The sequence below is a fragment of the Aptenodytes patagonicus genome, chromosome 6, assembly GCF_965638725.1.
Source record: "Aptenodytes patagonicus chromosome 6, bAptPat1.pri.cur, whole genome shotgun sequence".
NCBI classification, from domain to species: Eukaryota; Metazoa; Chordata; class Aves; order Sphenisciformes; family Spheniscidae; genus Aptenodytes; species Aptenodytes patagonicus.
Window position 1 is genome coordinate 45,211,658 of NC_134954.1, and position 16,265 is coordinate 45,227,922.

The 16,265-nt window shown below is 43.6% G+C and overlaps 1 protein-coding gene across 1 annotated transcript in view; it reads left to right on the forward strand.

The window, feature by feature from the left end:
* Positions 1-3,518: 3,518 nt before the first annotated feature.
* Positions 3,519-16,265, forward strand: part of CDK15 (cyclin dependent kinase 15) — a 34,822-nt gene continuing 22,075 nt past the window's right edge. Inside the window, 6 exon segments of the mRNA XM_076340739.1 lie at positions 3,519-3,622; positions 4,268-4,347; positions 7,939-8,032; positions 8,822-8,885; positions 10,913-11,036; positions 11,600-11,720. Coding sequence (XP_076196854.1) covers positions 3,519-3,622; positions 4,268-4,347; positions 7,939-8,032; positions 8,822-8,885; positions 10,913-11,036; positions 11,600-11,720 — 587 coding nt within the window.

Sequence of the window (16,265 nt, forward strand, 5' to 3'; positions counted from 1 at the left end):
CACAAATAAAGAGCGAAGCTATAACCTACACAGGAAACCTGATCAATAACTAGCAATAATACCCGGCCGCCCTTTCATGCTCCATAAACCCTCTGAATTTAGCCACTGGTTTAAATGGGGGCAGGCCTGCACCGCAGTTTTCTGGTACACTAAGCTAGAGCCCTCCTGCAGGACGTGCCTTCTCTAAGTAGTTGTGTGTATGTGCACGGACGTGTGTGCGTGTGCACGTACAGATTGCGCACACACGTTTTATGTGTGTCTTTATACATGCATAAATTTTACAAAATACGTTTAAAATACATAGACATAAATACACTTACGTGTATATATATATACACACTATATATATGTGTTTCTACTTGAACAAGTTTTGTAAAATGTGCTTTTTATGTTATGTCAGCAAATGAGTAGACATTTCTTATATTGCCTGAAGCTTTCCTTTAAAAACTATGGTTCCGAAGACAGGTATAGGCTCTCCTTTATAAACTCTTACATTTTCTAAGGATAAGTATTAAACGTTTCTATTACAGCATTTCCTCTGCTAACTGAAATGAATACTCCATTATTTTTTTTCGATACCCAGAACCACCGGCCATTACCATGCTTTCTTCATTTACCAGCTCTCGCTAACTAGCAAAAGTTGGATGATTTTTCTTCGCAACAGAATAATTCCCCTCTACTCCTTGACACAGAATGTGCCTAAGATAATAATCCTCATATGAATTAAAATGTATAATTTTATTTTGTCTACTTGTGCATTTATCTTTCCGTTCCTTTAAAATGCAAGTATTATTTATGCTTAAATATATTTTAAAAGTCCATTTGTAAAAATATGGTCATAACAATAAAAAATATTTTCCAGAATAAGAAACTTTGTACAGCTGTGCAAACAATGCTTGCATAACCAGTTTATTACCGAGTATGTTGCACCTAGACATCCTTTCTCATGCCTGGACAGCACATCCAAATTACTGCTGTATTCTGATGGCTCAAAGAATACGTAGAAAATAAATAGAAGACCGAAGTCCATAATGATAGATACTTAGCAAATTACGGCTAACTGGGGACTGCAAAAGAAAATAATGTGAAAGAAATCAAGCCTCCCAGGTGTGTTAGCTCCTTCTTGCCATGCAAAGGCTGGGTAGTTTGGTTGCAATGAGACACAGAAATTGTTCCTGCCTTCCCAGCACATTTTTGCTTAAAAAATCCTTTTGCTCAAGGAAAGAGCGTTATTCTTAGACACCAAAACAGTGAAGCAAAGGGGAGATTTCACGTCATGCCTTCAAATGAAAACGGAAGGACCTTAAGGGTCAGCATAAAAATTCCACAGTACAACACTTGCTCCCTCAGCCCTTGCCAGCATTTTTCTCAGCCCCTTCACCTTTACACTACTGTGGGTTGGGTGTTAGTCCTAGGAAGCCGCACAGCGAGTCCCACTCATGGGGAACTGAAAGAAGGGGGCTTTTATCTGTCCACATCCAGCATAAGTCCACTGTGCGTTGCCTGCTCAGTACATAATTGATGAAATCTATTTTGGGCTGGCTTCATCAGTTTGCTCTGGCTATTTTGACCTGTGGACAAGACTATTGTCTATCAGCTACAACCCATCGCATCCCTTAGACAAACGATCCAAAAGGAACAGACAACTCCCCATACTGACATCGCCACCGCATCATGGCTATGAATGTAAATACCAGAGCAAGGATAGTCAATGTACAGCTCCTGCAGCAAGCACAACTCAGCCACGCAGCTCAGATATAGCTCAAATTAAAGCCTAATAGCATATAGAATAGTAACTGCTATAGACATGGAGGGAAGTCAAGGTCTGTTCCTGTATGAAACCTATCACTTCATTACCTAACATATTACACTGAGAGTTGCTTAACTGAAATAACTTTGAGCAGAAAGTTTGGATTTTTTGCTTAATTCTCCATCTTTAGTTATGAAAAAATCTTGACTGTTTTTAGAGGGCATGTGCCAAATGAGCTGAAATCAACGGAGCTGCTCCAGAGGTGAATTTGGATCACTGCGTGTTGGACTTTCAAAGGAAAACTGCAGAAATCACAGGACCGCTTGAGGCAGAGACCTCATGCGAGTCATATGAACTGTTATTACAGACAGAGGGATGTGGAGGAGCAAAGGAGAAAAAAAGAGAGACATTTTAATTGCATCAGGACAACAACATGGGAGACGTTGTGTGTAAGTGCTATCAGACCAGGATGCTGCAGCTGCTGTTCAGAGAGAAGGAGCTGCCAACATATCCAAGGCCTTCAGCACATGGAAGCAGTGTCCACAGCAGAGGTATTTAATATCACACCGTGATACTTGTGCATTGGGATAGGTTAAGCCTGGGTTCCTCCACTTGTGGGAGTGCAAAACATTCACATTTGCTTCTAACCAGACAACATCAAACTTTGCAGCTTCAGGCTTGTGAAGCTACTGAAAGAGGACTCCGTGCCTTAGATGACAATAAATGCCTTTGATGTGATGAACAGGGAGAAGGTTGTGCTCCAGCGAGCTCTATGCCAATGAGGGATGGTAAAACAGGGAGGGAGCCAACAACCTACAGTTCTGGAGGAGGCAGCATGCCACAGATTACAAATCCTGTTATATTTGAGTCAAATGATAATGCAGGCACCCATCCAATGTAGCTGCTCAGGAGGAGCTTGCAGGCTGCCTGCCATTCATTACCACTGTTTTTATAGTTTTATAGTTTATGGCACTGTTACGCTGTATGGGCCAAATTAACGGGCTGTGTAAATTATACAGTGGTGAGAAAGGCTCAACATGGCGAGGGGTGCGGGGGCAGGGGGTTAAGGAGGAGAAGAAGACATAAATTTAAACTTCCTGGAATTTCACTCCTGCATTTGGTTTTTAGTCCCTGCTCTAACAGATTGCTATCTAGAGATGAATAAATCAAGGGTAAGAGAGAATAACATGCATTTAGAATGATACTGGTAGAAGTGTCCTCCACAGTTAAGGCAGTTTTATCTTTGTATGTGCTCAGAGTGAGCGCTACCATTTACCACAACAGGAACATACAGACAGTTGCTCCCCTTACAGACAGAGCTGAGAAACTGTACTGGATATCTGTGACTGGTGGGGAGGGAGATGAAAATGATGTGAAATACTCAAAGTCAGTGCAGTCAAGGAGAAAGGAAGGAATCACATCAGTAAAATGGTGGTTTGCCAGTGATAATAGTTTGCCTTCTTTTCCTGTGCCAGCTGTCAGATGTAACCAGAGCACCCCTTCCTCTACCCTCGCTGCAGCCCCCGTGGCTCCACACCCTCCAGAGTTGGAGGTGCAGGACGCAGAGGCCTTGGAGTTACCCTGATCCTTTCCAGGAGCAGGATGTTGTGGAGAGGTTCAAATGGGTGAGTGTGCAGCATCCATAGAGCCAGACAGGAGATATTTCATCCTATGATTATTCCAGCCATGAATCAGTATTTAATTACTGAATGACATGCTAATAGCTTCTTGTTCTACCCAGCAATCTAAAACATGTACCCATTTCTTCATGAAGCAGAGACAAGGCATCCCATTTGGAGCTGCCACATCCTATGTACATCTAGAGAAGCTGTGTGAAGGATCCTGTGCAACTGTGTACAAGGGTATCAGCAGGTGAGCAAGGACCACCGGTGCCACTATTGCCTTCCCAGTGCCTGCTGAAAACACCCGTTACGGGAATCCGTAAGAATGAGCTTGAAGCTGGGGAATTCAGAGAACTTACAGGAAGATAAAGGCAAATTAAAAGTCCAGCTTTGCCTTTAACCAGGATATTCGCAAAACCCCGTCCCAATTTTTCAGAGAACTCCTCCACTACAGCCATGGAGGCTTCACAAAGACACTTTGCTCCGCAGCAGCATGCCAGGAGATTGACTGGTTGCACCAGGGAGGGAGCGAGGGTTTTCCTTGGAATGAGGGATCCCTGCATGATGGAAAAATTGGGGGTAAGGGCATGCTGCCATCACACAGGGGCAGGAAAGCTGTGAGAGGGTAGAGTGGGAACACTGCCCAAAGCCATGCTCTAGCAATACCCGGTCAGCAGAACGGTGCTACTCTAGCCAGGTGGGCTGGCTCCTGTTTCGCTGCTAATGAAGACAAGATGGAGGTGGTTTGTAATTCCTTTCTGAGCTTGGCCTGGGTGGGGCAGTGAGCCCTAGAAATTTTGCTTGGGTAAGTGTGGAGCACCCCAGGAGACTGTTAATGTTGCTGTCATGCTGAGCACTGAGGTGCTTTGTGTGACCTTCCACTCTGACCTGACAGGATCAACGGCCAGTTGGTGGCGTTGAAAGTGACCAGGCTGGAGGCAGAGGAGGGAGTGCCCTTTACAGCCATTCGGGAAGGTAAGACATAAAGAGCTGCTTCAAACATCGGTGAAGAGCGAGGGACATCATTCTTGAAGAGCTTTTGTTTTAACCTGAAAAAGCTCCATGTGACGTCTTCCTAGGTCCTTTCTTGCCTACTCAATGTGCTGGCTGTCCTTCTCCCAAAACTCTCGGTTTCCTTATTCCCTCATGAAGGAGGTCTTTGTGCTGGGCTGGGTAAGCATGTGATGGATGGAGGGGGAATCTGCTGGCTGGTGTATTCCCTCATGACAGATGCATCTGAGCTTGTGATAAGGAAAGTGCCAGCTGCAGCCAGAGCGTGTCCTTTCTAGCAGTGTAGGGCCCTCTTACACCTCCTGCCTTCTACCTGCTCCATAGTTGCTTCTCACTCCCATTTCTATACACTAGCACTGCACAGCAGTTTTTGGCGCTGTCACATTGGGCAGTTCTGGACTGGAAATGCCCTTTGCACCACGGTCTCTGCTTGCTGTTACCACAAATGGTGCAGCTGATACCTGGAGCATCGCAGATCCCAGCCTGAAGAGAAACACTTTCAATAAAACTGGTGTTTAATAACATCTATCATTTCAGCCCGGTGAGAAATTCTTTCTGTTGGTTGACTTTGTAGAGCACTGGGCAAAATGTCTGCAGCTTTCTCAATTTCTTTGAGAAAGAAATGCTTTTGTTTAAGTGCTTGATTTTTGCTGAATGTATTTACATGTCCCTACAGACCAAGTTCACAAATGGCCTGGTTGATTAAGGCTTCTATTTTCGTCTGCTCTACAGTCCCAAGAGGATCATAATCTGGTTTCTTCCTTACACAGAAATATGCAACCTTTGTGCCAGTCTGCTGTCTGGTATTAGTGAGACCTATCAATGTAAGAGGTCACACATACTTTGTTTTCTACTTCTTACTGCAGTTCAAGACTAGGGTTGATTTTGTCACGAGGATGGAGTGTCAGGGACCAGATGTGCCAGCTTTCACCGAGCAGCCCTAGCACAGAAGGACTCTCATACCAGTCAACTTGGAATAACGAGAGAGGTCAATGGACCCACTCCAGGTTTATAACAGTGTAATTAAGATAAGAAAGTTTACGAAGTCCTTAGTCCAATTCTGGGTGAAAGCAGAGGGATACCTAAATATGCCTATTTACAGAATGGCTTGTGTTACAGTTTCCTATACACATTTGCTGTGGTGCTTTTGCTCTGCATTTACACTTGTAGCCCACCAGTAAAATAAGCCTTAAAAAGCTTTATCTACATAGAACTAATGATGCTCTAAAGATCAGCACCCCTTTAACATGCTCTACTGGACAGGCTGAGAGCCTTAACTTCATTCATTATGGGAGAAAACAAGTGTGATCCTATGAAGGGTCTACTTTAAATAGATCTTTTGTGTACTGCTGAGCTTTGCAGCATCTGACACCTCAAATTTACAATGTAAGTCAGTAGCGCAAACAAAGCACAAGATTTATTAACACGGTGCATTCTCTGCTACCCTGGAGGAATGGCACTCCCCTGACAAAGAGCCACTTCACTCCAGGAAGCCCCACAGAGACGAAATGCATTTGAAGCTCAGTTCTGGCTGTAGCACCTGACACCCCAGCAGGGGGTTGTAGAAGCAACCAAGTGGGGAGCAGTTCCCAGAGGCCTGATTCAGGCACAGGAGCTGAATTCTCCGTATTACTGTGGACCCTCTGTACTGCTCCTCTGGAGCAACAGCTCTGGTCATACGGGATTTTTGAGGAATCACAGAGCCAGGTTAGCAGCCCCTTTTCCGTAGCAGATGGGATCTAGCCAGAGTATCTTTACTGGGTTCATAGGCAATTAGGTGCAATGTGGAGCGTGTTTATGGTTCATACTGCTGTGCACTGGAAAGATACTGATGGTAGCTAAATGGACTAGCATCAGTACTAGAGGCAGTTTAGCTGCAGCAGCACTCAGCTCTGTGTAAGAACTAATTTACAATCTGTGCTGTTTCCAGTAGTTATGCTGAATCAGGCATCCCTTACTGCTCAGCAGTCTCAGTATTGACATATGCTTAGGCCACAGCTGTGTAATACAGTATATCTGGCTGTAGGGCTTTTAGAACCAGGTGAAATTGTTATGGTCACAAAAGGCAAAGTGCTAATCCAGTATAAATTTGCTTTGCCAGCATGAAACTCTTCAAATATCTTCTGCAGATTGTTTGAAAAACAAAAAGCAGCTTTTATCCAGGACCAAAACTCATTTGGCCTCCTATGGCCGGCCCAAGCTCTGTATTGTGTGCTTTGGCTAATTCAGCAGAAACGAGATTGTATGCCCATGCCTTATCTGAATGAAATTTGTAGCACTGTGTGGTCTGACAGAAAATTAATTTGGTTTTAATCAGCAGGGAAAGGTGAGTCTGGAGCAGCTCTGAGGCTATTCTGCTTATGTCAGAAGCTGAACTAAAATCTGGAGTCAGGGACCCCTGTTTTTGCTGAGCTTTGGGGCTTCTGTCTGTGCAGAGTTTCGGTATAACAGCTGGCTTGGATTCTTCAGTAGTGCCAGGGATCTACAGGCAGAGCGATCCCAGCTCCACCACTTCCCCACATCCCTCCTCTGTACAGAGCTACAGCAGCTATTGTCTCAAACCTGTGGTAGCAAATGATGAAGCTGTGCATGCTGTTCCCCCATAAAGACTATCTTTGAGACTTTCTGCTGAGAAGCTGCCTTCATGAGTGTGTCGGCTGGAGCCTGCTCTATCATGAGAAACCTAACGCAAGGCTGAAAGGCTCAGAAGGCTGTAGCTTTTGTCTTAGCATCAGTCAGTGCTCTGTGGTCTATATGGAGGCAGAGACTCTTCCCTGTGCTGCCCTCTCCATCAGCACACCCTAGATGTGCTGAGGCTTGGTGAAGACATGTCAGCACCTAAGGACCAGGGCCACACAGTAGCAATGATGCTTGTAGATGGTTAGGCCAAAAGAAAAAACGTGCCAAAGTTGTATAAATACAAACAAGTTACTGTTCACTCAGTGACTTCATCATCTCTGCTCTTTGAGTTTTAAACTGAAGAAAGTAACCAATATGCATTCTCCAAGCTAAAAGCATAGAGCTAAGTTCAGCTTAGCATCTACAGTGATTTCTTCTGGCAGATTTTTACACCCTGATATTGTGAAGCTGGAAGCTGATAGAAACTCAGCTTTCCCCAGAAGTCTCCTAAGGGCCCTGCTGAGGGCATGTGCCAGGAGGTGGATGGGAGAAGGGTGAGAAGCTCAGTGACAGGCCGGGGGCTGCTGCATTCTGGCTCTGAGAGCTCCCAGCCCCTGCCTCTCGGCATTTGCCTTGAAGAAATTACTTCTCCTCAGCTGAGAAGCTGACAGCTGGGAACTGTGAACTGCTATTTCTGACAGAGGCAAGATCCCACCTCTGAGAGATGGACAGGTTCCTGCCAAGCCCGGAGCACTGGTGCTTCTCTAAGGAGCTGTTCCATCCTCCTCCAGACTCAGTAGCTGCTGCTTCTTACAGAGCTGCCAAGTTTGGACTATTTCTCCCCAGTTTTTTATTTTCACTGCCTTGCTGTGTGCACTGTCTCCTTCCACTTCCATCAGCAGTGGTTAAGTTGATCTTCCTTTTGTGTTTCCCCAGCTTCTCTTCTCAAGCGTTTGAAACATGCCAACATTGTACTGCTTCATGCCATTATCCAGACCAAGGAGACACTAACATTTGTCTTTGAGTACATGATGACTTGACCTTTTTCTGGCTTCCTGTGGAGCTAGTACTGGGAAGTACTGGGAAGTGGCTGCGTAATGAATTTACTGCATTATGAGACACCTACAAAGAGACGAGTTGTAATCCTTTAGCGTAATGATTGATTTTCCTTCTCGATCTCCTGCTTTCCAGCCACACAGCCTTACTCTTTTCTTTCATATATGTGACAGCTGTATGCAAAAATGATTCCACATCTTGTCTCCACTAGGGTGGCAGACGCTATTTACCTCCATTTCTGCCTTAGCAACACAATAAAAGTACTGTTCTTGAGCCACAGCAAGGATAGGAAATAATGATACGAGCTCACATCCCAGTTGGGGTCAGATTTGGCACTGACCCCAGTGGCTCACCAAGCTGTGGGTTGCTCTCATGGGGAGGGCAGGATGCCAATAAAAATGTTCTCAGCATGAGTCTTGCTACTTCTGTTGCTTTTGCTGATAGCTATGAACCAAATTATAAGGAAAATACAGGGGCTATGTCTTCTTACTGCAGCTTTATGATGAATTCTGGTACAAGTATGAATTCTGTTAACTGTCAGCTTCAGGTCATAAACTGCTAGGGTGAGATAACAGGTCAGCCAGGTCCCTGATTTGACCCAGCACTTAAGCACATCCTTGTGTGCTGCATCAGATCAGATGTTCGCCAAGGTGAAAGAGACACCTTTGTAGTGGTTGCATATTTTTTCCATTTACAGAAGAGGCATTGTTGGTAGAAGGATTTTACACTAGTAGCTTTGCCTCAAGATCTCCTCTTTTATTTAGCACACAGATCTAGCACAGTACATGGGCCAGCATCCTGGAGGACTTCATTCATGCAATGTTATGGTGAGTTCCTTAAAAGACTAGTATCCCTTAAAGCATGAGGAAGTGTTATTTTCCACTATGTATGGTCATTGTAAATTGCTTACTAATATTTATTTGTTCCATGTATGACAAACACTCTGGAGAAAAGCTGCCTTTGATAAAGATGTAATAACGTCCCTTCCAGTCTCCAAAGCCTTTTTTCGGTTAGCCCCTCTTCCCATTTTTTGAGCCTGCAAGAGGACATTCAGCTTTTGTGAACAATGACATCTTGTGGCAAGAAAATCTGTCTCTACACAGATTTGTATCCTCTTATCATTAGAATACATTATTCATCTCTCTAATTAAAAACTCTGAAATCTCACTCTCTCCTCATCTGGAACTATCTTCATATTTACAGTAATTTAAATCCCTTTGTTTCTACTACAGCTTTTTGGGATTGACTGGACCTGAGCACAGGTGAAGATGTACCCTTACTTTATAGACTGATGTTATAGTAGTCTCCTACTCTCCTTCACATTTAATTAATTTTCAGGATTGTTGCTGCACACTGACTTAAGGTTTCAGTGCAGATGTCCTGGGTCCAGATTTGTCCACCCAAATGCCTGGGTCCTTTTCCTGAGCAGCTTCAGTTAATTTATATTATAGCTGTCAAGAATAACTTCGTATCTTATCAAACTGCCTATTCATCTGACTTTGTCAGATCTCTCTGAAGTTCTTCACTGTCACTTCTTATCACGGCTAATCTAAATACTTCTGTCATCTTCAAATGTTGCCACCTTGTTCACATCTTTTTCCAGATAGTTGTTAAGCAACACCAATTCTAATGAAGTTTCTTGGGACCCCAGATTTGAAACATCCTTAAAGCTCAGATATGTCCAAGATGCAGTGTTGTAGTTTTGGCACAGATCTCAAGGGCTCTGCTACCAGGCGGGCTTGTAAAGCCCATGGAGTACATGGCTGTAACATGTACTCACTGGCATTTCTGTGAGTAAACACTAGCCCGCTGCTCTGCTTTCCTGTCCAAAATCCTCATTGTCAGCAGGAACTGAGCTGCAAAATGATTTACTGCTCCTTTAGGAGGGTCACCTAGCTTGCTTCATTTTTGCTGGCAAATGTTGTTTGTTTTTTCTCTGAGTGACTCCTATCAAATATGATGCAAGTATGCAGAATATTGCAGGGACACTTTTCGGTACAAAAATGACCTATGGGTGTCACTGTTTTTCCTCCTCTTCAGATTAAGCTTCTGGTGAAAAATATCTTTGCTCTGGTGAAGTCTAATTACTTTTGCTGTGTTTTGTTTCTATCCACTCTCCAATTTCATACCTTGTTTCAGCCCAACTTATTTTACCCCAGGCTTATTTACACTGTGATGCTGGTGGGAGTTAGATATTTCTTTCTTGCTTGCTTGCTTGCTTGTTTTCTGCTTGCTTGCTTGCTTGCGTCATTCATTCATCATACCTTATTTGCTGTATCTGTTCAAATCAAATCCCTGTGTTTTCTCCCAGCTTGAAGATAACAGTTCACATCATTGTCAAGTAAGTCAGTTCACTGGTCCAGCTTATACTGGGAAGAGGTGGCGTGCACAGCAGCCGCAGAACTCCCTCTGCTGGTGTCAGCTGGCTCAAGCGGGCAAAACTTCCAGCTCCTTAAACCTTCATTTTGCTTGGCTGTATGTCTTTGTCTTGAACACTGAAATGAGAATATCTGCTGTTCTGAAAGCCGGCTCTGTGTTTTGGCAAGTTGCGCTTGCTCCTGCGATCAATAGTCCATTTCTAAAGAAAAGTTAAATTTCCAAAATGTGCACTTGGGGACTGCGCTATAACTGCCCTCATGGCCAAATATTCCACCCCGAAAACCTCAGAAAGGTGCAGGGCAGTCATACCCCACCACAGTTTTCTCTTCCTCAGCCAGCTCTACTAATTTTTGGGATTTTTCTGGTTTCTTACTTGCTTTGTCTCTGCTTTATTCCAGTTCTCCTGAAGTTCGGAGTTAATGTATCAATGCAAAGTCACACAAAGTCATTTCAGTTTTTTGTTGGCTTTTTCTAGCTCTTCATGTTCCAGCTTTCGCGCGGCCTGGCTTACATCCACCAACACCGCATTCTTCAGCATGATCTGAAACCCCAGAATGTGCTCATCAGTTGCCTTGGTGAGCTCAAATTAGGCAACTTTGGTGAGTCAGTTTGGATACTGCTAATGTATCTGCTCAGACCGAAGCTTTAGCATGCATATACATCTGTATCCACAGCCAATTAAGGCATAGAAGCATAACCTCTTACTGAACTTCAGGAAACTATTTCTGTGGTCAGTCCAGCCTTTCTTGTCTTTATACTGATAGGTGCAGGGAGTAACCTCATTTAACTCAGAGCAATTACTGCCATGTAAAACTGGTTCAAGAGAATTGAGAATCAACCCCTCTCTCTTCAGAAAATAATGTAACATGTAGAGTCCACAGCAATGTGCTGAACCAAAAGGCTTTCTTGGCATTGGTTTGGGATGGCTGCTTCAGTCACAAATGGTAAAGCCCTGCAAAACTCAGCATATTGCTTGATCTGATCTGCCCCAGAGGTGTATTCCAGACACACTTTCTTTGTCAATTGCTTGTAAACTGCATTGGGATTGCTTGTGTTTAAAGATCCAAGGGAAAATAATGTCCTGTTTCCAATTATTATCATCTATGCATTGTAGAGGTAGAAGGACTTTCCTAACACAGCAGTCTTTTTTTTTTTTTTGCAGGCCTTGCTGGTGCCAAGTCCATCCCCAGACAGACATACTCCTCTGAAGCGGTGACACTCTGGGACCGTCCTCCTGATGCGTTGCTTGGAGCTACAGACTATTCTTCTCATCTAGATAACTGGTACTGACCAATTTCAAAGCATCTGGGGTCCCTTGGAAAAAAATAATCTTTATCTGAATTAAATTAAGTCAACCAAGTTACAGTAGATATAGTCATAAGTAGAGGAATTAACACCTGTGAGCAGAAAATGTGTGAGCAGTGGGGAGTTTTGTACTGCTGGGTTCATAGAAGTTTTGGGGAATGATGTCACTACACCTCAGCTATGGATTTATATAAACCTCATCTGATAATGAAATATATACATCTCATTTGGTAACATTTATGAAGCTTTTTCAGGTCTTGCAACAGAACATGTTTGCTTAATGCACTTATTGTTTTGTATCTATGTGGTCAGCTGAGTCACTGGTAGCTCTCTACAGCAATGGCTTTGTGAAGAAACAATGGAGCCAGTCACAACTGCACCAACAATGACTTTGGCCTTGGTAACAAAAGGTAGCATTAAAGGGCTTCTGAATGGGTATGGAGATAGAAAGGTGTCTGAGATTTTCATTATTTCTGTGATACTTTGTCCTTCTTCTCAAATAACATGTCTCAGATGCATTCTGCATTTCATACAGGAGAAGGGCTGTGTTCTGTTAAAGCCTTCTTACCTTATGAGCTCTATCCCAAAATCTTAACGTGTCTGGGAATCACAGGAAAGAAGCCACACATTAAGCAGAGCTGAAGGGAAAGGGGTCTCTGAGAGCAGGCAGAAAGCAGGAGAGGATGAGGACTTCACAGGGGTCCCACTGGTCCTTTTGGGCTGGTCTGGATATGTAGCTAGGCCCTAGGGTGCATCCGCCTTCTGGCTGACTTCTGCAGCAGCCTGAGCCCGCTTCCAGCAACACAGTCCTGACTTACTCACGACAACATGCAGGTCATGAAGTTGCAGGAGACCACCCTTCTTCTGGGTAATTTTACATCTGTAGATAGTATTGCTGCTTCACCCTTTCTTCAGATGAGTTAATTTTCTGCCTGTGCCTGTCACACTGGGACTTAATTCTTAACTGCTCTGCAGAGTCAAAGGCTGGGAAAGGGTGGGAGCGCAGCAAGCTGAAGAATGTGCAAGAAGAGGGCTGGGTAAGTTTACAAACAGCAAAGCTCCAGGTCTTCTCAGGCTGTATCCCCCCTCCAGAGATCTGTGGCTTATCAGAGACGCCGATGGCCTAAGTCTGGAGGGCAGTTCAGGGAAACAGGAGTTTTTAGTTTGTTCACTTCCCTAGGCCTGCTGCTAATTTAATTGCTTAAAGATTTCTCCAAGGAGGAAAACCTTGCTAAATTCTAATGGCTTCCAGCTGCTAAGCCAGTCTAAATAGTCCTGTCTTCTCTCCCCCACTACCTGTCACCTCTCCCCTCCAGACAGTCTCTCAGGAACGTCTGCTGAGTTTGAAGAAGATGCCTGCCTAGCAGATTGGAGGGTTTGTATTAGGCGGATGCTGGTATAAGCCTGTTTCTTTTTTCCTGAAAGTTGACCCCTGTCCAAAGCCCCAGCTACGCACAGAAAGCCTGGCATTTCTGCCTGTGCAAAATCAACACCCCCACTACATAACTGCTCTAGTGTAATGAATAGCAACATAGGAGTGGTATACAAAGATCCCATCCAGCACTCTGACCAGCTCTAACAGCACAGTACTCTCAGTCCCACTGAACTACATTCACACTATAGGCACCTTTGTTATAACGCCTCCTTATAATAACAACATTCAAAGTGTTTGCCCTAAAGAAAGGTGTCACGCTGAGAGAATAGAGAGTACTTCAGTGAGCTCTATTCAATAACTTCCTCTAACAAGAGTCATTTATTATCTTGATGTACACTGCATTTAAGTTCAATTTTTGTCTATTAGGAAATAATGTGAATTCACACAGATGTTACTTGTCTGTTGGGAAGAAAGAAAAAAAAAACGCCTGTGTCTTTTGGATGCTGCAATTTACATGAAGGCAGGTCAGAATGCCCTTGGTAATGGCATGAGACAGTGGGTGTTAAAGCCTTGGTTTAAAGAAACCAATTATAACAAAATAAAACATTATGGCAATTCATGCATAGTGTGCTTGAGCAGCAATACTGTCAGTGGGAGGCACATGGGAAGTGAATGAGGCCTTGAATAGATGAAGAAAGAGATATAGAAGGAGACTCACTTGCTCTTGGACTAACTAGAAAATCTGCTTTAATCTCACTGTATCTTTTTTCTCTCTCTTTCTCCTTCACTATCTCTTCAGGACTTTAGAAGATTCAATTAAGGGATTTCAGGGAGACTAACATTTCAGGGAGATTACACTGCATATCAGAAAGACTTTTATTTTTTTTAAACACCAAGTACTTTATGCATGTGCAGCACTAGTAGCTGCTAACATTATGAGTGCCCCTTAAGTCATGTCTTCTTTTCAGTCAGGCTTTCCTTGTATAATCCTTCATTTTAAAAAAAAAAATCACAGGAATCTTCCCAGGTAGATTCATGTAGAATAGGAGTTTCCATGCAGTCATTTAACGTGGACCTGCCAGGTCCACTACAGCCTTCTCCCCAGCCTGTTTCACGTTGCCCGTTATGCCAAACTGGGAGATACAGGCTAAGGGCTCCACTGTGCAGACCACGCTTGGTGAGGAACACGAGAAAGGATGTATTTCTGGTTAAATACAAAATTGCAGTCTCCCAATGCCAGAAAAACTGTGTACAGGGAACTCTGGGATGCCGCAAAGATATCTTAGATCTTAATCCTGATGAAGTCGTCTCTCCACTGTGTGATGCAGCACTGCAGGCTGAGGAGTAAGTGCAGTGTTCAAACCTGCCCCAGGGATTGCAGGCAGATGCAACTGTACTGTCTGAACCAGCTTTGTTTATGTTCACTGGAACTAAATATCCCTATAACCAGTTATACCTCTCCTATTACTTTAGCAGTCACTGTCTTGCTTCACGTGCATATCTGGCACATGCTGAAACATGATGTCTAGGCCTCTTCCTGAAAGACCCCTCCTTCTGCCCTAGCTCTTCCCAAGGCAGCTATCTGGGACTGAGACCCTTTGAGAAACTTGTAGACTTCAAGGGGTAAGAGGACCTAGGAAATGAATTATCAGAGGGGTAAGAAGGAAAAGGGGAAAAACAAAACAGCACTAGGTCTAAATCTTTAGAAATATTTAAATGTAAATGGCTTTGAATCATCCTCATTACCAGAAGGATCCTCATAATGCTGTCAGAGCAGTAATTGTAAATCCTGTATCTCAGAAGGAAAGTTGAGGCCTCTACTGAAAGGTTAATATGGTGACTAGCACTAGTTTCCAAAGTCCTACTTTAACAGATAGACAAAAATACCTGGGAAAAGAGGGGGGTGCCCATACGTCAGTTGTTCTAGCTACTTCTGGCCTTTTTTTGTAAAGAAAAGCATATTTCATCTGGAAACACACAGAGATAGAAACAGTCATAATTGCCACTGATGAATCAATACAGTATCAAGCAGGCATTAAAGACAGCTAGTCAGCTGAGTCTCGCTACAGGAAACGAAAAGCCCTTCCTTTCCAGCGGTTGTGGTTACTCTGATAGTTTTGCCTTTATTAGAGACACTGAGGTTTAAAGGCTTCCAGAGATAATGGGAATAAACCAGGAATACAAGAGAGAGCTCTACCAGAAAGTGCATTTGTAACAACCTATGAGCTGTTCCTCTCCTCAAACTGACAGCTTGCCCATTAGTGAAAAGACTATTTCATTAGATTTGAAGTTTTGAGCTCTTTGCTCATGAGTAATTCTTAGCAAATGCTAGCTGAATCTAGGGAAAAAAACAGCTTTCTAGTTCTTACTTGCATTTATTGCTCTGTCTGGATTTCAAGCCTTCTCAGCAATAACAGAAACCGTAGCAGATCTGGTTTTCTGTCTGCCGTGAACTCTGTTGCCTTAGACCTTTGCAGCAGAGCAGTTAGGTCACAAGGACCACATTTATAGGGCACTTTCACTGTTACTAGCCCCTTTTCCTTAGTAACTGCTGTGTACCTCCAGTCCCCAAATCCTCAGTGTTTTAAATTCAATTTAGGAAACAGCAGAGCCAACACTGTTGATTAGAAAGAATCTCTGTAGAAGGTCTAGTTCTATCTGTCTCATTTGGGGGCTGCAGTGAGTCCATACGAAGTTTCTGCTGTTGCCAGTCTAATGGCCATTTCTAGCTAGGGTATCAGATCCCAAACTGTGGGTGAATGTCAGGATCATTTGCTCCAAAAACACATAGAGCTGATTCTCTTCTCCCTACAAATCAAGAGTACCTAAATTGCTTTGACCATATACAGTTGAACTTGTGCAATGGAATCAGTGGATTACAGCAGCCCCTGTGGTTGCAAAATAGGGTGAGCCATTTGGCCACGTACATCAGCTGTGAAAACAGGGTTGGTATGACACTGGTCTCAGTAGAATCAATCTGTGGGCTCCAAAATAATATCTAGTGATGTGGTAGTGCTATGAAACACAAAAAATCTATGTCGCAAAAGCTGTGGGTTAAGTTTCATTGTGCCTGGACCCTGTAAGAGCATATTAGACAGGTAAGGAGCTAAGCTCACATGACCCAAGGTTAGGGTACAGGAAGCTAAGG